This window comes from Gopherus evgoodei, chromosome 8 (assembly GCF_007399415.2).
Source record: "Gopherus evgoodei ecotype Sinaloan lineage chromosome 8, rGopEvg1_v1.p, whole genome shotgun sequence".
NCBI lineage: Eukaryota > Metazoa > Chordata > Testudines > Testudinidae > Gopherus > Gopherus evgoodei.
Genome location: NC_044329.1, coordinates 45,175,068 through 45,198,360, shown reverse-complemented (window position 1 = coordinate 45,198,360; position 23,293 = coordinate 45,175,068). Strand labels below are relative to the sequence as shown.

The window sequence follows — 23,293 nt, the reverse complement described above, 5'->3', positions numbered from 1 at the left end:
TTTATCACCTACAAGTCCATTCAGTCCTATGTCTTATTCTGCCAATCACTAAGACAAACAAGGTTGTTTACATTGATGGGATATACTGCTGCCTGCTTCTTATTTACAGTGTCACCTGAAAGTGAGAACAGACATTTGCCTGGCACTTCTGTAGCTGGCGTTCAAGGTATAGCATTCAAGGTACAATCAGGGTGGATGCAGTTCACTCCCAATAATTGATAAAGAAGTGTCAATTCCAGGAGAGGCAAAGTTGCTTTTGTAGTGAGTCAGCCTGAATAGGGACTGGGAATGGCTGGCTCACTACAAAAGCAACTTTGACTCTCCTGAAATTGACCCTCCTTATTGATTACTGGGACTACATCCACCCTAATTGTATTGGCCCTGTCATAGACTCATAGACTTTAAGGTCAGAAGGGACCACTATGATCATCTAGTCTGACCTCCTGCACAATGCAGGCCATACAATCTCACCCATCCACTTCTGTAACAAACCCCTAACCTATGTCTGAGTTATTAAAGTCCTCAGATTGTGGTTTGAAGACCTCAAGCTGCAGAGAATCCTCCAGCAAGTGACCCGTGCCCCGTGCTGCAGAGGAAGGCAAAAAACCTCCAGGGCCTCTGCCAATCTTCCCTGCAGGAAAATTCCTTCCCGGCCCCAAATATGGCGATCAGTTAAACTCTGAGCATGTGGGCAAGACTCATCAGCCAGCACCCAGGAAAGAATTCTCTGTAGTAACTCAGATCCCATCCCATCTAACATCCCATCCCAGACCACTGGGCATACTTACCTGCTGATAATTTGCCAACTGATCTTTGATTAATTGCCAAAATTAGGCTATCCCATCATACCATCCCCTCCATAAACTTATCAAACTTAGTCTTAAAGCCAGATATGTCTTTTGCCCCCACTAATCCCCTTGGAAAGTTGTTCCAGAACTTCACTCCTCTGATGGTTAGAAACTTTCGTCTAATTTCAAGTCTAAATTTCCTAGTGTCCAGTTTATATCCATTTGTTCTTGTGTCCACATTGGTACAAAGCTTAAATAATTCCTCTCTCTCCCTAATATTAATCCCTCTGATATATTTATAAAGAGCCATCTTATCCCCCCTCAGCCTTCTTTTGGTTAGGCTAAACAAGCCAAGCTCTTTGAGTCTCCCGTCATAAGACGGGTTTTCCATTCCTCGGATAATCCTGGCAGCCCTTCTCTGTACCTGTTCCAGTTTGAATTCATCCTTCTTAAACATGGGAGACCAGAACTGCACACAGTATTCCAGATGAGGTCTCACCAGTGCCTTGTAAAACGGTACTAACACCTCCTTATCTTTGCTGGAAATACCTCACCTGATGCATCCTAAAATCGCATTAGCTTTTTTAATGGCCATATCACATTGGCGGCTCGTAGTCATCCTGTGATCAACCAATACTCCGAGGTTCTTCTCCTCCTCTGTTACTTCCAACTGATGTGTCCCCAATTTATAACTAAAATTCTTATTATTAATTCCTAAATGCATGACCTTGCACTTTTCACTATTGAATTTCATTGTATTACTATTACTCCAGTTTACAAGGTCACCCAGATCTTCCTGTATGATATCCCAGTCCTTCTCTGTGTTAGCAACACCTCCCAGCTTTGTGTCATCTGCAATCTTTATTAGCACATTCCCGCTTTATGTGCCAAGGTCAGTAATAAAAAGGTTAAATAAGATTGGCCTCAAAACTGATCCCTGAGGAACTCCACTAGTAATCTCCTTCCAGCCTGACTGTTCACCTTTCAGTACAACCTGTTATAGTCTCCCCTTTAACCAGTTAACCTTTGAATTTTCATATTGATCTCCATCTTTTCCAATTTAACTAATAATTCCTCATGTGGAACCGTGTCAAATGCCTTACTGAAATCCAGGTAAATTAGATCCACTGCTTTTCCTTTGTCTAGAAAATCTGTTACCTTCTCAAAGAAGGAGATCAGGTTGGTTTGGCACGATCTACCTTTTGTAGAACCATGTTGTATTTTGTCCCAATTACCATTGACCTCAATGTCCTTAACTACTTCCTCTTTCAATTTTTTTTCCAAGACCTTACATACTGCAGATGTCAAACTAACAGGCCTATAGTTAGTTGAATTACTTTTTTCCCCTTTCTTAAAAATAGGAACTATGTTAGCAATTCTCCAGTCGTACGGTAGAACCCGAGTTTACTGATTCATTAAAAATTCTTGCTAATGAGCTTGCAATTTCATCTGCCAGTTCCTTTAATATTCTTGGATGAAGATTATCTGGGCCCTCTGATTTTGTCCCATTAAGCTGTTCGAGTTTGGCTTCTACCTCGGATGTGGTAATAGCTACCTCCATATCCTCATTCCCATTTGTCATTCTACCATTATCCCTAAGCTCCTCATTAGCCTTATTAAAGACTGAGGCAAAGTATTTATTTAGCTATTGGGCCGTGCCTAGATTATCCTTAACCTCCATTCCATCCTCAGTGTTTAGCAGTCCCACTTCTTCTTTCTTTGTTTTCTTCTTATTTATATAGCTATAGAACCATTTCCTATTGGTCTTAATTCCCTTTGCAAGGTCCAACTCTACATGGCTTTTAGCCTTTCTCACTTCATCCCTACATGTTCTGACCTCAATAAGGTAGCTTTCCTTGCTAATCCTGCCCATCTTCCACTCCTTGTAGGCTTTCTGCTTTTTCTTAATCACTTCTCTGAGATGCTTGCTCATCCATCTTGGTCTACAACTCCTGTCTATGATTTTTTTCCCCCTTTCTTGGGATGCAGGCTTCTGAAAGCTTCTGCAGCTTTGACTTGAAGTAATTCCAGGCCTCCTCCACCTTTAGATCCACGAGTTCTTCAGTCCAATCCACTTCCCTAACTAATTTCCTTAATTCTTTAAAGTTAGCCCTTTTGAAATCAAAACCCTTAGTCCCAGATCTATTTTTGTTTATTCTTCCATCTAGTTTGAGCTGAATTAGCTCATGATCACTCCAACCAAGTTTGTCCCCTACAACCATTTCTTCTATGAGGCCCTCACTACTCACTAAAACCAAATCTAAAATGGCATCCCCTCTTGTTGGTTTAGCAACTAGTTGGTGAAGAAATCCATCAGCTATCACATCCAGAAAAATCTGAGCCCTATTATTATTACTAGCACTTGTCCTCCAGTCTATATCTGGGAAGTTAAATTCTCCCAGGATCACACAATTCCCATTAGTGTTTACTTCATTAGAAACATTAAAAAGGGTCTCTATCCATATCCAAATCAGATCCCAGCGGTCTGTAGCACACCCCAAGCACTATCTCAGGGGAGGCTCTAGTAGCTTTCTTCCTCAATGTGATTTTTGCCCAGACACTCTGTCTTATCCATTCCATCCCTTCTTATTTCTTTACAGTTAACCTCATCATTGACATACAATGCTACTCCACCACCTTTGCCTTTATTTCTGTCTTTCCTAAACAGCACATAGCCTTCAATACCTGTACTCCAATCATGACTACTATTCCACCATGTTTCTGTTATCCCTATAATATCCGGTTTCACTTCCTGCACCAGTAGCTCTAGTTCCTCTATTTTGTTACCTAGGCTCTTCTCATTAGTGTGCAGACATCTTAATTTTTGCCGTTTGACTTCACTGACATTCTTTACCCGATTAGGCACAGACATTCTACCACCAGTATCACCTATTAGACTGGTATCTGTACTACCCTTCCTCTTTATGTCCAGTCTCCTGCCCACGGCTGTATCCTCTCTTACTTTTTCTTCCCTCTCAATGTTGAATTCTGGCGTGGAGATTACCTGGACATCTCCCAACCATCTCCCCCCAGTTCAGCACTGGTTCTCCACTTGTGAGGTAACTCCCTTCTCTTCATGTGTGAGAATAATAATGCCTGCATCTGTAATTTTCACTCCATGCATCTGAAGAAGTGGGTTTTTTACCCATGGAAGCTTATGCCCAAATAAATCTATTAGTCTTTAAGGTGCCATCGGACTCTGTTTTTGTGGATACAGACTAACACGGCTACCCCCGATACACTACAGTACTTGTATCCCTGCATGCTCAAACAATATTTTTATACTTCTCCCTAGTCATCTGTCCAAGTTTTCACTTCTTGTAAGCTTCCTTTTTTTTTTGTTTAAGCTCACCGAAGATTTCTCTGTAAAGCCAAGCTGGTCGCCTGCCATGTTTGCTATTCTTTCTGCACATAGAGGTAGTTGGTTCCTGCACCCTCAATAAGGCTTCTTTAAAATACAGCAAGCCCTCTGGACTCCTTTCCCCCTCATATTAGCCTCCCAAGGGATCCTGCCCATCAGTTCAATGAGGAAGTTGAAATCTGTTTTTCTGAAGTCCAGGGTCTGTATTCTCCTTTCTTCCTTTTGTCAGGATCCTGAACTCGACCATCTCATGGTCACTGCTACCCAGGTTCCTGCCCACTTCACTTCCCCTACTAATTCTTCCCTGTTTGTGAGCAGTAGGTCAAGAGGAGCATGGCCCCTAGTTAGTTCCTCCAGCACTTGCACCAGGAAGTTGTCCCTGACCCTCCTGAATAACTTCCTGGATTGTCTGTGCATTGCTGTATTGCTCTCCCAGCAGATGTCAGAGTGATTGAAGTCCCCCATGAGAATGAGGGCCTGTGATCTGGAAACTTCAGTTAATTGTCCGAAGAAATCCTCGTCTACCTCATACTCTTGGTCTGGTGGGCTATAGCACTTCACTCTTGCCTGTTACTTAATGTAGAAGGTGCTATTCTGCTGCTGCTGCTGCTGCTGCTACTACTACTACTGATGAGCTGCAGGACAAATCCTCGGGCCTGGTCTATGTTTAAATAGCTACAGCACTCCGGGGTGTGAAAAACCACCCCACCCCCAAGTGCTGTAGCTGTGTCAATCTAACTCCCAGTGTAGATTCAGCTAGGTTGACAGAAGAATGCTTCTATTGACCTAACTACCAGTGCTTTGGGAATTGTGGTTCATACAGCAGCAGACAAACCCCTTCCATTGCTGTAGGCTGTGTCTACACTATGGAGTTATGGTGATATAACTGTGACATTGTAGCTATGTTATTACACTCCTGGTGGTGTAGACAGCCTAAGATAACCAATGTGCACTGAATTCAAGACTGATGCTTGCATGGGTAAGATTAAGACAAAACAGGTTAACTGTTTTAGGCCAGAGTTTGAAATGATCACTACTCACTTTGAGTGCAGTAATTATATTAATAATCCTTAAATATTAAAAAAAAATCTCCCTCTAGTCCTGACATTTGAACATAGAGGTTATCTCAGATCTCTGGAGGTCATGTTCAGAGCTTCTGGAGCATTGAGCTGTGACCATCTTACATTCCATGGATTGTGTTTTGTTTCAGTAACAGCAGTGCAGTATAGCTTACAGTAGGCAGTTTTCTCTCTCTTGGGTGTTTGCTAATTTAGAAATACATTAAAACATATATTTATTAGCAAGCTGAGCAGATTCTGTTCCATAACAGTACTGTTTTTTTAAATATGTGGAGTAACCGTGTCTGAGATCACCACAGTCAATTCACAGTAAGTTCTTAAAATTAAATATTTGGGAAACACATGGCAAGCAAATTATTTCCGGTTGGTACTATAAAATTAATGAACTTTCACCACATATTTTTTCCTTTAGGAAACTGTATTAGATATCCTTGACGAAGATGCAAATACATTCAAGTCAGAAGATGTTTGTAAAGAGAAAAACACTTCGCCAAATGCTAACTTGTGTTGCCACAGTGCTAAAAATATTATTGGAGAAATTGACAAATTGACCAAAGATCTAGTGACTCTACGTGATGGACTGCATGAGCTAGTAACTTGCAAGAAGTCAGCATGGTATGAAAAGGTAAGGATTGTATTTATTTCTTGATGTAAGGAAAATACCTCATTGTTCCATTTTATTGTCATGGACAAGATGACTGCTACTGTGTATGAACCATGCGCTGATTCTCACCACAAAACTCCTATGACTCTTACTATGATTATTTATTACTTGTTTCAGATAATGCCCACAGGGGTGTTAGGTGCTTTTCAAACAAAAAATAAGGTACAGTTCCACCGCATGAGGTTATGTTCAGAAACCGGGCAGATGTGGTGATCCCTACACCAGTGACGATACATTCTGAAACCAGACAGATGTGCTTGCATTGTGAGGGGAGTAGTAAGAGGATAGTGACTATGGAGGAGAGGGAGGCAGAAGAGGATGAGATCACTGGGCCAAATGGAGGGGAAGAAGAGGACAGCAGATGGGAAACCGTAGTGTTTGTGATGGTGGCAAAGGAGGAGAGGTTAATCAAAGAGAAAAGTGCGGGAAGGTCATGGCAGGTGTCAGGGCTGAATCCCCACTCTGTCACTTTGAGTGCTTAAGGTGGAGGCCTTCTTAAACTCCCATGGTTACAGCTTTTCTCTGACCTTGGCTTGGTAAACGCTGCCACCATCCAAATGCACAAAAACCCCTTGGACTCAGGAAGGAGCACTCGGGAATTCCTCCCTGTGGGGCACCCTCAAGCTCCCTCCCACCCACCGGGGAAGAGCTGAAAAAGAAAACAAAGGAAATTAGCTGTTGCCAGCAGCTAATCAAACAGCATATGCACAAACCTCTTAAAACACCACAAATCCAATCCTTTTCTTAAAAGTAAATTTTATTAAAAACTAAAAGGAAGAAACTACATCTGGAACTTAGGCTTTTGCTAGATTTTAAAGGAGTAATTCCAAAAATTAAGCACCCAAAATAGCTTTCTTGGGGGTTAGCTTAAAGGTTACAAGCAAACAAAAGCATCTGGGGTTAGCACAGAGGAGTCCACAAGCCTTAAAAAATAAACAGAAATAAACCCAATCACGTCTTCTATACATTCACTGCCTTCCAATGATTCCTTCTAGGTCTAGAAGATAATTTTTCATACCTGGTTCAAACCTTACACAGCATTCCTGCTTATAGCATTGTTGCTCCATGTCCCTGCAGCCCAGAGAGAACAACAGACAAAGGGAAAGTTTCTTTCCCAATTTTAAAACGTTCTACCTTCCTATTGGCTCTTTTGGTCAGGTGCCCACTTCCTTTTCTTTTACCTGTGGGCTTGTTAACTCTTTACAGGTAAAGCAAATAGAGAACAGCTACTAAGAGGAATTTTATAGCTATCTGGCTGGCTGGGTGTCCATAAAATGGAGCTACTCTGACTTAATTTATCACAGCAGGTCTTGTCAGTTTTCACTGAGAGGGAGTCTCCTGGAGATGGCTGAGGAAGTTGAGATGGAGGTGGGTTTCAGAAGGGAGTGGAAGGTAGCAAAGAGGTAACGGAATTGAGTGGTAGTCAGTGAGAGAGGAATAGTGTTGCTTGCTGAGGAAGACAATAGAACTGAAGGAGAAGAGAACACAGTTGAAGTGGAAGAAGTTTTTGTGGCCAGGGGACTTTCTCCAGGGGCATTCAGTGGCACAGGAGCAGAAGGACATTAGGAGTAAGGCAGGGTTGTGGAGTTAATGAGATGGACTTGGTGGTGGGACAGGCAAAGGAATCAGATGTAGTGGAAGGATTGGACATCTGATTGCTGAGGAGAGGGATGAGAGAACTGGGGATGGGTGGGAGTGTGGAAGAGAAGTCCTAGAAGTTGATGGATTGGAGCTCATGACAAGGCCAGGTGGAGGTAGGTGAATCACGGGATGTGTGTGTTAAGGATCTGGTGATGGTTGTAGAAGGGGAACTTGGATATTCAGAAATGGTTAGGGGAGTAGGTGTAATGAAGACAAGGATGGATAAGTGGCCCTTTTGACAAGTGGGGTTGATCTAGGGTTGAAGGTCAAATGTTGAAGTGAGAGTGAGGAAGACAGGATGTTGAGGTGTCAGACAGGAAGCTGAAGTCCTGAAGGATGACTGTCATGAGAGGAAGAAACAGCAATCAAAATCCAAGAAGAAATTTTTTGGAAGAACTTCAGGGTGAAAGACAATAGGGCATGGGAAGAATAGAGGCTAATGGAGTGTTGCTCAAGAGAGTGGGGTAGAAGTGGCTGATATATGGATAACAGGTACATGGATCATTTGGGATGATGGGTGTGAGAGGAGAGGTTGCCACAGGAAGGAGCAGCTGTGGAGGGAGCATCATGTGGGATCAAGAAGCAGGGGAGATGGTTGTAGTTTTGCATGGGGTAGACCTAGCTCTTTCCCTTTGTTTGGCTGCTTTATGCGGGCTGACCCACAGTTTCTAAAGCTGTGATTGCATTGGCCAACCAATAGCAATCTTCTGTTGAATGGAAAAACCTACATTAAAGCAATAGGAGAGCTGAGATTTTGAACACTCAAAAAATAAAATTCCAGTGTATGGCTCCCAGAGCAAAGTAAACTTCTATGTATATTGCCATAAATGCTGTTAAATACTGCCTTCATATTAAATCATATTAATGCCTTAATAACTTTTTCTGTTTAAAATCTCTGCTCTCCTGTTGCTTTAATGTAACTTTTGGGGTTTCATTTCCTTGCTTTTATAAAAGAAAAATAATAAGGAATCATTAATTGCATATTGAAATAAATGTCCTGAATTTGTGTACTTGATTGATGTCCTGGTCATACATTGCAGTATCTCTGAGATTCAGTGAATATAATGGAAGGTATAACCATTGAAACAAAGGCAGTTGTCATAAACAGATGGTTAAGGGTTAATGTCTCTTTTACCTGTAAAGGGTTAAGAAGCTCAGTAAACCTGGCTGACACCTGACCAGAGGACCAATAGGGGGACAAGATACTTTCAAGTCTTGGTGGAGGGAAGTCTTTGTTTGTGCTTTTTGTTTTGTTCGTTGTTTGCTCTTGGGACTAAGAGGGACCAGACGTACACCCAGGCTCTCCAAATCTTTCTGAATCAGTCTTTCATGTTTCAAAATTGTAAGTAATAGCCAGGCAAGGGGGATTAGTCTTATTTTTGTTTTCTCAACTGGTAAATGTTTCTTTCTGCTGGAAGGATTTTTACCTCTGCTTACTGTACTATGAACCTGAAGCTAGAGGGGGTTTCCTCTGGGCTATATAAATCTAAGTACCCTGTAAAGCATTTTCCATCCTGATTTTACAGAGATAATTTTTACCTTTTCTTTCTTTAATTAAAAGCTTTCTTTTTAAGAATCTGATTGATTTTTCCTTGTTTTAAGATCCAAGGGATTGGGTCTGAACTCACCAGGGATTGGTGGGGGGGAAAGGAGAGGGGACGGTTAATTCCTCCTTGTTTTAAGATCCAAGGAGTTTGGATCTGTTTGAAGCCTCTCAAGGCAACTCAAGGAGGGGAAAGTCTGGGGGGAAAGGAGGAGGGATGGCTAATTTCTCCTTGTTTTAAGATCCAAGGGGTTTGGATCTGTGTTCCTCAGAGAAGGTTTTGGGGGAACAGAAAGTGTGCCAGACACTAAATTCTTGCTGGTGGCAGTGTACCAGATCTAAGCTAGTAATTAAGCTTAGAAGTGTTCATGCGGGTCCCCACTTTTTGTACTCTAAAGTTCAAAGTGGAGAAAGAAACCTTGACAGCAATGCAGTGGAATGTGTTGTTAAAAGGATGCTTTATCAGAAGTGCCTCCCCTTCCACATCTTACAAAGAACCATTCTGTAATACTAAATAACAGCACCTTTCGGGAAGCAGAAGATCAGATGATTCTCCATCAGTTTATTGCAATCCTCCTAGCTGTTAAGGGAGTAGGGATAGCTCAGTGGTTTGAGCATTGGCCTGCTAAACCCATGGTTGTGAGCTCAATCCTTGAGGGGGCCACTTAGGGGGTCTGGGGCAAAATCAGTAGTTGGTCCTGTTGGTGAAGGCAGGGGGCTGGCCTCAATGACCCTTCAGGGTCCCTTCCAGTTCTATGAGATAGGTATCTCTCTCTCTCTATATATATATATATATTTATAATCCTCCTTATGCAAAATACTGTCTCCCCTCAGTCTGTCTTATTCCTGCAAGCATGCTGAATGCTGAGCCTTCTCTAGCCCCCTACTCAAACAATATTCTGCCTCTTCCCCAGAAGAAATGAGATTCTTGTGAAAAAAAGACTACAGAATGAAGAATTAGATGTGTCATAAAAGAGAAGATGTACAGTAGCCAGTGGAGTCAGTGGATACTGATCTGTCTTGGATATGGGGCGGTCCTGGCTTAAAGAGGCCAGAAATAATCTTGGATCTCATAAGAAGACTCCCATGGGTGGGTGTCACAACTTTGTTACAGCCTTGTGCCCACTTGCTTAGATCATATAACAAAAACGTGTGCATCCACAAAGTATGCTATTTGAACCACTGTACCTCAGTCACATGAAAATCGATTTTCATCCAACCACTAAAGGCACATCTCTAACTTTCATAGCTTATTTCCTTTGTAAACGTCAAGTTCTTGTCACCTCCCATTGAATCTTTAGGTCTTTTTTTTTAAGTTCCCAAGCTTTTTATTAATAAATGCCAAAGTATGTTTCGCCACTCTCTTCCTTCTTGAAAAGGACTAGAGATTTTTGCTGAAACTTTCAAAAGAAAAAGAAAAACCTGAGGAGAAACTTCCCAAACTTCAGCCCCAAAGTAAAAAAAGCTTAGCAAAGGAATAAGCGTCTGAAAAAGACCTTCTAGAACAAAAAAATATTGGCAGCTGATGTTAGGGGGCTTATTCCTTCACCCTCCTACTTCCCTGGTCCTTCTCACATGAACAGAGAGCAACAATACCCGAAGTCCAAAGGCGCAAACGATTCAATGTTTATTGGGGTGAACTTCCAGCAAGCATGATTCCAGTTTCCTTCCTTAGTGTTCCCCTTCCCAGCTGTGACACCACAGAGCCTTGCCTGTGTCCCTGTTCCTGTCCCTTTTCCCATTCCCCTTTAGCAAAACATGATCCCAATTCACCCATCCCCAGTCCCTGTTCCCATTCCCCCCCCCACTTCCTGATTGACTGCAGACTATATAGTAAAACTTGAATTTCGCTTAGCTATACCTTAACCAATCATTTTACTGAAATGTAACTAACCAATCCTAACATACTGTAACGTGGTTATTTAACCAATTATATTCCACCACCTTCATTGGTTTACACCCAACAAAATTAATTATACTGCAGACAGAAACAATTACAGAACCAGAGAGAGACCATGCAAATAAACATAGAAAACAATGCAGAGGTGAGGATTTCACAACTACATCTATACAGACTGTGATGGGACAAGGCCAGATGGCTACAGTAAAGTACTGAGAAACAGGTATGTTAGCCCCAGGCTAAACAAATCCCTAGTACCCTGGTAACCAAATGGCAGTTGCTCCAGGTTAATCAAGGCACCTGGGGCCAATTAAGATCTTTCTAGAAGGCAGTGGAGATAGCTACTTTAATTAGAACACCTGCAGCCAATCAAGGCAGGCTTATCAGGGCAGCTGGGTTTAAAAAGGAGCTCACTCCAGTCAGGCAGGGAGGAGCTGGGAGCAAGAAGCTGAGAGTGAGAGAGTGTACTGCCAGAGGATTGAGGAGGACAAGCATTATCAGACACCAGGAGGAAGGTCCTGTGGTGAGGATAAAGAAGGTGTTTGGAGGAGGCTATGGGGAAGTAGCCCAGAGAGTTGTAGCCGTCATGCAGCTGTTACAGGAGGCATTATAGACAGCTGCGATCCACAGGGTCCTAGGTTGGAACCCAGAGTAGAGGGCGGGCCTGGGTTCCCCCCAAACCTCCCAACTCCTGATCAGACACAGGAGGAGCTGACCCAGACTGTGGGTTCCACAAGAGGGGATGATCACTGAGGTGAACAAATCCGCCAATAAGCGCAGGACTCACCAAGGTAGAGGAGGAACTTTGTCACAAGACATAAGGGTTTTCCAGCTGTGTCTATTGATAAGTGAGTTCTTGCCAGACAGGATGCTATCTTCTAGGCTCTTCCCTTTCTCTGGAGGTGATAGAAATATCAGGGCAGGAGTGTATTCCTAATAGCCCAATAGAACCTTATTTCAGTATGACTAGTTTGGAATGTGAGAATGTGACCATACACTTCCCAGCTTATGGCTGCCTAACTACATCTTAGCTGAAGGCCTTAGCCTGTCACAGTAAGAGAAGGCCATTACACAGACAGTGATCTTGATTCTTTCTTTTATACCTCTATAACTAGCTCAGTGATAAGAATAAACCTACATTCTTTGCAGACAGGCCTGAATATCTATATCCTAACAGCTGACTGTAGGCATTTCTCAGTGAATAGTAATGTCATTGCTATGATGTGATGTCTGCTTTTCATCAGAAAACCAGCTTTGTTGGCTGATTATAATTGTGACATAGAAAGTAATTCAGATACTGATATGGTTGACTTTTTAGTTAGTTTGCACACAGCAGGTCTTTTAATTAAAATGATTTGTCCTAAATCCCCTTTTAAAATTAAAAACTATCTCTTGGGTGAGATGTTTTTGTCATCCTGCAGCTCTTTCTTGGAACATGTGGTTGGAATGACATTTTAATCAATCCAAACTCTGAAAGAATTTCTCTGTGCATAAATACCAACTGGCAGACTTCTGCCACCTCGACTGATGTGACAGTTTTACTGATACCTGTATGTGAGGGAGTAATGGGTTCAGAAACTTGGAGGAGGGGAGAGAGAAAACATACCTGTGTATCCAGAAATGTGATATGAATTCTCGGCTTTATTCTGTTCCATCTAGAATGAGGCAAAAACTTTGTTCTTTAGAGGCATTTTCAGGGTTTGCAAAGGATCAAAAACTTGTATGAAATGACTGCATTTTAAAAATGACTCTCAGCTCAGAAATAAACTGTAAAAGCAGAGATGTCCTTCTTCCAGAGGAGAAATTGTTGTTTGTTTTTTCTTTTCTGAGCATTTCATTTATTATTTACTCCCCAATTTGAGAGGGGATTTGGTTTCAAGATGAGTTAAACATTCAGAAATGCATATTGAAGGATGCTTGGCTGTGGATGATGATTTCATTAGTTTTATTCAGATAGACACTTACAGCCTGCTGACTTTCTGTGAGGTGTGTGATGCTGCAACTTGGGAGCCTTCCATGTTCCTCAGCAGTCCAAGTCAAGCCAGAATCCCTTGGGGTTATGGTTATAATTATGCTGTACTGCTACTAATGAGTCTCCTTTGAGGATGAGCTTGCATCGAGTAGATCTGCTCATATGAAGTTGAATACACGTCCCCATATAACCCATTGTGGTTGCATGCTTGCCCAGTCATGGATCTAAATATTGAGGCTTATGAGTATACTAGAGATTATTGCCCCAGGCCCATGCCGTAAGTTTTCAGCCATGCTGTATGGAGCACTGGAACCCACTACTTTCTTTGTCTACATTGTGGTACATATTCCCATTCTGTTGAAGTATCATCTAGGGCTACTGGTAGTTGTGCTTTTATATTTTTCCTGTTTCTTCAGCTTGCTCATTAGGAACAGTATCTGCTGGGTCTCTCCTCTCTCGAGGTCTATCTCTCAATGTATATTTTCTTTTCTTTTGCCTCTTCTTTATAATACTTTATGGAATGTAATGTCATGAGTCATGGCTCTAAGGTGCAGGTGGCAGCCCTGAGGTCCTCAACTGCTTCCAAAAGTCCAGTGAGTGAAACCTGCTGATGCTTGAGTAGTTGAGTTGGTGGTGGGCCTCTCTCTGCTATGGTTGATGATTTTGCTTTCTGAGTGGTGTCTCATTACATAGCAGGGAGAAAGAATAGGACCTTCTGGAATAGAGCCACTTGCAATAAATTAGTGTAAGCACTGACTGTATCTCTTGAAGGTCAGCTCATGTAGTGAGCCCCTGCATATCCCGCAAGCCGAAGAGCTCGTTTAATCTGTCTCGGAACGTGCTTCTTATTATGGATACACATGGACATTGCTTGGAACTGGACACACTCTATGGTCCACAGTCTTCTGAGAGCTTTCCCCTCCTGAACTCTGATGGCACTGTGCTCCTTACAGAGAAGACGCAGATTCTCCAGAGATGGGCTGAACATTTTGAAGCTGTTCTCAACTGCCCCTCAGTCATCAATGATGAGGCCATTGACAAGATGCCCCAGGTTGCAGTCAATGACTCCATGGATGCTTCACCAGAAGAGGACGAAGTGAAGAAAGCCATCAACCAGCTGTCAAGTGGCAAAGCCCCAGGGTCAGATGCCATGCCAGCAGAGGTGTACAAAGACAGTGGACCTGTGCTGCTATGGAAACTCACTGAGCTGTTTCAGTCCTTCTGGAAGCAGGGATCCATTCCACAGGAATTTAGAGATGCGTCCATCGTGCACCTCTATAAGAGGAAGGGCAATCGTCAGGTATGCGACAATCACCATGGAATCTCGCTGTTCTCTATAGCGAGGAAAGTTCTTGCACAGGTTCTGTTGAACCGATTGATCACTCACCTGGAGCAGGGCTTACTGCCAGAATCAGAGTGCGGCTTCCACAAGGGACGTGGGACTATTGACATGATCTTCGCTGTGTGTTAGCTACAGGAGAAATAGCAAGAGCAGAATCGTGAACTCTACACAACTTTTGTGGACCTCACGAAAGCGTTCGATTCTGTCAGTCGCCAGGGCCTGTGGAGGATCATGTCAAAATTTGGCTGTTCAGACAGATTCATACGAATGGTATGTCAATTTCATTGCGGTATGATGGCTCGTGTCCTGGTGATGGTGAAACTTTTGAGGCCTTCCCAGTCACCAACGGCGTCAAGCAAGGGTGTGTTTTAGCATCCACTTTATTCAGCATGATATTCTCTGCCACTCTGACTGATGCCTTTCAACACTGCACTGAAGGAGTAGGCCTGAAGTACAGAACTGATGGGAAACTATTCAATCTGAGGCGACTACGTGCCATCACCAAGGTGAAGGAAACTGTACTTCGAGACTTTCTCTTTGATGATTGTGCTCTGAATGCTAGTACAGAACCAGAAATGCAAGCCAGTATGGACAAGTTTTCATCTGCATGCAACAACTTCGGTCTCACCATTAACATCGAGAAGACTGAGGTCATGCACCAGCCAGCTTCCCACACTCCATACTCAGAACCGTCCATCACTGTAAATGGACAGAGACTTCAGGCAGTGGACCACTTCACGTACCTGGGCAGTACCCTTTCCCGAGCAGTGTCAATTGATGATGAAGTAAACTGCAGAATTGCTAAAGCCAGCTCTGCATTTGGCAGATTGCGCTCCAATGTCTGGGAACGTCAAGGGATCAGCCTATCAATGAAGCTGAAGGTCTACAAAGCAGTGGTGCTTCCAACTCCGCTATACGCTTGCGAGACGTGGACTGTCTATCGGAGTAGTGCATGAACGCTCAATCACTTCCACATTTCCTGTCTGCGAAAGCTTCTAAAAATCAGATGGCAGGACAAAGTGCCCGATATTAAAGTCCTTATCAGAGCCAGTCTGCCATCCGTTCACACACTGCTGATGAGAGCCCAGACCAGATGGGCTGGACATGTTGTGAGAATGTCAGACGAGCACATTCCTAAACAGCTCTTTTACGGAGAACTCACCCAGGGAAAGCGCTTCCATGAAGGACAAAAGAAGTGGTTCAAGGACACACTGAAGACCTCTTTGAAGTCCCTCGAGATCAACACCACCACATGGGAAACCCTCGCACTGAACCATCCAGCATGGCGCAGCCTCATTTACACAGGCAGTAATACCTCTGAGGCGAGGTGTACTGCTGAGGCTGAAAGAAAGCATGAGCTGCGCAAGTCCAGAGCTGCCTGCACATGATCGACAGTGCCATCACGTGTCTGCCCGACGTGTGACAGGACTTTCCACGCCCGAATCGGACTGATCAGTCATCTTCGGATGCACAGAGCCCAGTCATCGAATGAATGAATTGTTGAGGTCTTCATCGACAACGATGGACGAACATCATCCCACAAGCCATCTCCTGCCCTGGGGTCACCAAAGAAATGCTTGATTAGGTAGCCTATAATCAGGCATTCTTAAAAGATGCCCCAAATATGCCCATCTCTTCTTCTAGACTACTACTTGTATTGTTAGAAGTGTTGGTGCCCATTCTGGAACCTCTTTGTTACTTATTTTATCAGTCCCTTTTACTTTGAATATTCTACACAGACACATGCAGCTGTGATGGAGGCAGAAGTTGTTAGTGCTGTCTGTTTTAGAAGTAAAACAGCAGAGAAGGCCAGCTGCCATGCCAAGGTGACTCCCAGGGCTGGGGAACAAACAAGAGAATATTACCATCATACAAACCAAGGAATATCCAACCCTCCTTGCCATGCCTTCCTGTGGATTTCCTAATCCTGTCGCTGAATACATTTACATCAGCTTCCGAGACTCACCTGCCCCTGCTGCCCCCGGGGCCAAAATTTTTTAAGGCCTGAATTGGTGACAACACTGCTGCATCATCTTCTCTGCTGAGGTCTGGGGCCCTCTTCATCACATCTGGCTCCAGGGAGCATCGGAAGCGGGTGAGTTTGGGAGAACTTGTGTAAGTGCATCCAAGGACAGGATTAGGACTGTACAGGAAGATGTGGTGGAAACTTGCCATTTTTGTTCTGAAACCAGTGATCTATGAAGTGACCTGGGATTGGAGAGGGGACTGGCTGGACAGATCTTTTCAGTAGGTTTTGGAAAGTGATATTTCCAGGACCCTTGGTGGAGAGCTGTGCCATGTCCCACTGCTCTGAACGTGCCAGTGGAAACCATTTTAAAATCAGCTGTTGAAAATAATTTCAGTATATGGTCAGTTTTCATGTTGAGGGTGCCCATCGAGTGTGAAGTATTGTTTTTTTCCCATCAAAGCACCATTAATTCCCCATGATGACCCCATTGCTAGCTAATCTAATCTATGTATATCATTGACTGAGTGCCACTCTGTCTTCTGCTAATGTGCAGTGTTGTTGCTGCATTATTAAAAGGTAAAGCTTTGTCTCCAACACACAGAACTTTTTACAACCCCCTTCTCTCTTTGGGATTGCTGGGGAGAAGCTGGATCTGTACAAGATAGCTGGGACAAGAGAGGCTGGCCCTGTTGAGAAGTTCAGTCATACAAGCACCATCTCTCTAATCTTTATTTTTTACCTCTTTCAAGGACAGGCAGCAGCAATGATGGTGGTGTATCTTTTGCTTTTGGGTGCACAGGGTTGAATAAGGATAGAACATTTGGTTAGCAATTGTAACACAAGATAGCCGGGGCACTGAGGCAGTGGGTGATGGGATTAAGGTGCAGTTTTTTGTTTTGTTGTGTTTTATTATAGCTAATAAGATGTGCATCTTTGACATGTTTTGGCATTGTGGTTAAACCACTGGACTAGGACTCTGGAGATTTGGGTTCATTTCCCAGCTCTGCTGTGGACAGATGTTAGGCATATCATTTTATCTCTGTGAGCCTCCTTTCCATATCTGTAAAAGGGTGATGATAATCCATTCTTTCACTTGTCCTTTGTCTGTCTTGGCTGTTGAGATTGCAAGCTCTTTGAGGTAGGACTGTCTCTCGCTCTGTGTATGTAGAGTGCTTAGCACAGTAGGACTCCAGCCCTATTTGGGGCCCCACTTCATCAGGCAGTACTCCAATATAAAGATTAAGGATGCTGTTCCAGTTGGCTCTGGGCTAGTCCATTCTTGACTAGGTCTCATCACCATGCTCCAGGTTGAAGCTGTTGGTGTTCGAGAGGTGCTTCATTTGTGACAGCATAGCGTTTGTTTCTGCCTGGCTCACTCAGTATTTGATCTGCCTTGTAAAGAAGTCATTTCCCAAGGGTCTTTATAGTTTTATTTCCTATAATAAATCACTGTCTGTTTTAGATCAGCTCCCAGCTGAGGCAAGTATCCAGACATGCCCCAAGGACAGCCTGTTACGTGTCTGATGCTATGGCTGGATGTGCAGTCTCTGAGGTTGTCATAGTACTGGCGTCATGATGGAACAGCTTGGGGTTCCTTTGACATTCAGGCTAGATCCAGACTTTTTGGCTTCCGTTTTCTGGATCCTAGTATGCCTTACTGCCAGTACCTTCAATTGATTGAAAGTTCAAACAAGAAAATGCTCAGGTGATTTTAGAAACCCCGATGCAGGCTCACCAATATTGGTTCTCAGGTGTTTTGCCACTCTCATTGTCATATCCTCTTTACTTCCCTATCCCTTCAGATATCCTTTGAGTGACACCTCAGCTTGGAATGTGGATTAAATCTGATCTGGGGTAGTAATACCTACCTCTTGTATAGCATTTTTCATACAGAGATCTCAAAGTGCTTTACAAAGGATGTCAGTATCATCATCCCCATTCACATATTGGGGAAACTGAGGTACGAGGAGGTGATGTGGCTTGCCCAAGGTACCACCATGAGTTAATGTAGACCCTTATATGGAAGTTGGCTTTATTATGCTCCATTGGCATGGTCTAATAGTAATAGTCAGATTTATTGTGTGTCAAACCATCTGAATAGTTTTTGCATTCCCTCAGGACTTCCTGTAGCAGCCATCTCAGCAGAGCACCCTGCTGTAGGATAGACATAATCTGAAATAAAGAGATTTTGAAGAGACGTATCTTCCATACAGAACCGATGGCTGTGTGGTGCTCTCATGCCTGTGGGATGCTAAGTTGATCCTGTATCATTTATAAAGGGGGTAGGTGAGACTCCGGCTCCAGTGGCTGATGCTCCAGTGTTCCACAGGGATAAAATGGTTCTACAGCCTCATCCTAAATGTCTTACTGAGATGAAGTCTGAATTTCACCTTAATTACCAGCTATCTGCATTATGAGGTGAGGAGAACAGCTTGCAAAGAGCCACCACTCCTGTGCAGTTGCATGGGGACTGTTCTGCTCCCACATGTGCACTGGGCAACACAGATGTGGTTGCACACTGTGGGATATGCCCTGTGCCAGGTGTAGGGCTGGCCCAGGTTATGTCCCTTCCCCCTGGAGCAGTAGGGAGATGGGAAGTAGACTGTGACTTTGCTTTCCATGCTGCCCCATAAACAGGGCCCATGGCAAAGCCATGACTGAGCCTTCAGCAGGACTCTAAAATAGAGTATTTGTCTGGGGTTCTTTTCTATTTTGAAGTAAACTTTCTTTCTTTGATTTTTGTGCCATTTAATATAGTTCATCAAGACTTTGCAAATATGAAGATATAAAGTAAATTAGCAAAATGAATAGTTAATGACACAAGCCACTTGAGATGCAGGAAGGAGAAAGAACACTGTGGGGAAGCCTGTTGCGCTTCATTTGGGGGAAAAAAGCTAGTTAAAAACTTCAAAGCGTGTCAGATAATTCCTCAGTACCCCCTCCCCCCATTTCACCATAGCCCCAGAGTGCTTGTATATTCCACTTCATGATTAAAATCCTCTATCTGGAGCACTAAGCAGTTGTCGGTTAAGTTTTTCATAGAATCATAGAAATGTAGGGCTGGAAGGGACCTTGAGAGGTCATGAAGTCCAGTCTTCTCCACTGAGGCAAGACCAAGTACACCTGCATAATGGAACTGAAGAACTAATGGTGCCACAGGAGGCACTCTGGAAAATGATTGGCTGGCCGGGCCTCAGATATGGAGGTGTGGGAACAAAACCCAGAGACAAGAGGGAAAACAAACCACTCAAAGGGAGCAATGGAGGACATGGGCAGCAGCACAGCAAAGGAGACCAGGTTCATGCTTTATGTGCAATTTTAATATAAATTAAACTATGGGCCAAATTCTCAGCTGACATAATTCCTTTGGTTTCAGTGGAGTTGTGTTAGCAGAGAGTTTGGCCCTGTATAAAGTAATGGATTTAGAAATTCCTTAATTATTGTTCCAAAGCTCTTGTGTTTGGGTACATTGTCCCTGGTTTAATTGTTGTGACTCATTTACCAATATTTCTAGGAAGGAAATTCCAAGGTTTGTGGTATTGATAAGCATGTACATAAAACATACAGCAGCCTTAGCCAGTCATTTCTTAAGGATATCATGTGCTCAGCTGTGCTGGTAGGAGGGCAGAAGATGGGGAGAGAATGACGAATGGGACAACTTTCCTAACAGCAATAGGTTCTGCCATTTGTTTTCTTAGGGTTTGTCTACATTGCAGTAGAACACCTGCAGTAGGCCAGGGTCAGCTGATGTGGGCTCACGAGGTTCAGGCTGCAAGGCTATAAAATTGTAGTGTAGCTGTTTGGGCGTGGGCCCAAACACCATGAGGTGGAAGGGCCCCAGACCCCATGAAGTGAGAGGGTAAGACTCCCTGTGGGAGGGTCCCAGAACTTGGGCTTGAGCCCGAGCCCAAACATCTACACTGCATTTTTCTAGCTCTGCGAGCCTGAGTCAGCTGATCTGGGGTTTTTTACTGCAGTGCAGACATACCCCTAGTGGTTCTGATCAAACACACATACCTCATCTTCAATCAGCCTAACCCGGCTTAGGCCCTAGCTTCTAAAATCATGTGGAAAATTATTGTTGACAAACATTCCTCAGAGGATCCCTGATCGAATCCTTCTCATTCTTCTTCAAGTGCTTGCTCATATCTATTCCACTTAGGTGTGTGCATGTGCACGGATGTTGGAAACTTTTTTTTCCCTAGCAGATACCTGTTGGGTCAGCTGTGGAGCCCCCTGGAGTGGCGCCAATATGGTGCTCTATATATGACCCTTCCAGCCCAACCGCCCCTTCAGTTCCTTCTTACCGCCAGTGACGGTTGTTGAAACAGTGGTCTCTTGTTATCAAGTGCTCCACTGCTCCCTAGCTATCTTCCCATTTCTGTATATAGTTATTGTTAATTGTTAGTCGTTATCTAGTGTTAAGTGTAGTTTATAACAGTTTGGGGGGGGTTGTCTTCCCCTTCAACGAGTGCCCCATGGTGCTCTGGGGCATACCGTCCCAGGGCTTCAAACCCTGCAGCTCCTGTGACAAGCCTATGCCACCGGGGAGCCCCACGACTCCTGTCTTTGGTGTCTGGGAGAGGCCCACCAGACCGACAAGTGTAAAATTTGCCAAGCGTTTAAACCCTGCACAGGAAAGGAAAGGGACATTCCTCATGGAGTCTGCTCTCCGCCCTTCACAAGATTCAGGCCCGCGCGCCTCAGTGCAGAGTGCTCCTCCAGGACTCGGCATGCCCTCCTAGGGGTCAACGATCTCCCAGGGCTCAGAAGAGTCCGTTCTGGCACCGCTCCCACTCCCTGGCTGCCCGTAAAAAACAGGCCATGGGAGGACCTCCTCAGAGGCCTGAAGCAGACACCGTGGTCCCTCCAGGACAGAGTGCAGACCATACCCCTAAGACCGACAGATCCTTCACTAGGTCTCAGCCCACAGGGGCCGTCGGTCCCCCGAGCAGCCCTGCACCACCGGAACCCCTGCAAGTAGAGGAGGTCATGCTGCTCTCCACCCCAGATACCTTTGAGGCCACTAGAGGGCTCATTGAAATGACTTGTGCCTGTGTCCTTGATCTGGAGGCCTCCACCAGCCCGAGACCCGGTACTGTCAAGGGGCAAACCAGCAATGTTTGGACAGTCTGCCCCCAGGCCAGCATCACTGTGCTGCTCTGAGTCCCGGCACTGTGCCGACTCCCGGCACCACACATATGCTACGCGCTAGTCTGACTCACAGCACCGGTCCAACTCGTGGCACTGGTCTCGCAGCCCCGATCCTGAGGCATTCCCACTCGAGATGGTTGTCAGCTTACAGGTTGTGGTCCCACTTGAGGTCTAGGTCGCGCTCTGACACCTCGCGGCACCACTTGGACTGATGTCATTCTGCACACTGCTGTCTGTTGCGGCACCGTGCTTCTCCAAGTTGTCGACTGCAGCACCGCTCCCCTTCACGGCACTGCTTTCCGGCATGGCTCAGATCTCCGGCTCGGCACCGCTGTCCTGCATGGCTCCAGTCTCCGTCACGGCACCTTTCACTGTCATGGCATCAGTCCTGGCAACTCTCTCAGTGCCCCTCTCCTTCAAGGCAAGATCCAACTTCTCGGCACCCACTGACCTCACAGCACTGCTCTCCATATTGGCACCAATCACTGCACGAATCTCACTACTCCCCATGGCACCCATCCCGCTCATCAGGGGATGCGGTGCCTTCCTTGGTGCGCTCACACACTGCCCCTCCTTGGCCGTCATGCTCCCAGTTTCCCTCCCTTAGGTCAGGCAAGGCGTCAGGAGCTTCAGATGTACCCCGATCAGGCCTGGGAAGTCTTGGACATGACACCTCCATGCCCCACTGGCAATCCCAGTGGCAATTCTGGACCCCCTGGGCATACCACCAGGCCCAGGATGCCCCCCCCGCCATCATGTTTAGGGCCCCATCTTCTCGAGGCAACCCTCAGCCGCCCCCCTCTGGACCCAGCACAAACTCTGGAACCACTCCCACCCCAGGGGAAAGTTACCCCTTTTTGCTCAGGAGGATCCAGAAACAATAGACCGAGGGCTGTTTTGGACTCAGCCCTCCCGGCAGCATCTTCCTTGTCCTCCCCTGACAAGGCTGTGGCGGGCACGTCCACATCCGATCTACCTCCAATGGACTTTAGGGCACTGCAGGAGCTTCTCTGGCGGGTGGCCCTGAACATGAAAGTCCAAGTGGAGGAGGTTGTAGAGGATGAGGACCCTATGGTAGACATCCTGGCACCAGAAGGGCCTTCTAGAATAGCTTTGCTGGTAATTTAAACCATTCAGTCTAATGCCAAAACAATCTGGCAAACTCCAGCCTCCGTTACCCCCATGGTCAAGGGAACTGAAAGGGAATAATTTATCTCCACAAAGGAGTATGAATACCTCTTTACCCATCCCACCCCATGTTCCCTGGTGGTGGATGTGGTAAATGAGAAAGAAAGGCAGGTTCAACAGGGGCCCACCCCTAAGTCAAAGGGCACAAAAATGCCTGGATCTCTTTGAGAGAGAGACCACAGGTGGAATAAACTTTTCAGATTGCTTATCAACTCGCGATCCTTAGCAGATACAATTACAGCTCTTGGTCAGCAATGCTATTCATAAGTTCCAGGAGCTTCTTCCATCTGAGTCATGCACGGAGCTAGGGGCCATTGCTGAGGAGGACAGACTAGTGGCCCGCACCTCTCTCAAGGCTCACTTGATGCCGTGGCCGCATGCACACTGATGTCTGGCATTGCTATGTGACGAAACGCCTGGCTCCAGTCCTTGGGTCTCCCATCTGAAGTACAACAAATGATCCAGGACCTTCCATCTGATGGCCAGGGCCTGTTCGCCGAACAGACCAACTCGAGACTGCATACCCTGAAAGATTCATGCAACACCATTAAATCTTTAGGCACGCATACCCCGGCAACTCAGAGAAAGCCATTCAAGCCACAGCCCACCCAACAGCGTTCCTTCCCTGCTAGATCCAGGCAGGATTTCGCCCATAGGAGGAGCAGATGCTCTCGGCACAGGCCATCGTGCCC

At 44.9% G+C, this 23,293-nt stretch overlaps 1 protein-coding gene across 1 annotated transcript in view; it reads left to right on the top strand.

Moving 5' to 3' along the window:
• Window positions 1–23,293, top strand: part of TEDC1 (tubulin epsilon and delta complex 1) — a 186,968-nt gene that overhangs the window by 137,286 nt on the left and 26,389 nt on the right. Inside the window, exon 7 of the mRNA XM_030573362.1 lies at window positions 5,641–5,853. Coding sequence (XP_030429222.1) covers window positions 5,641–5,853 — 213 coding nt within the window. The remainder of the gene's footprint in view (window positions 1–5,640; window positions 5,854–23,293) is intronic.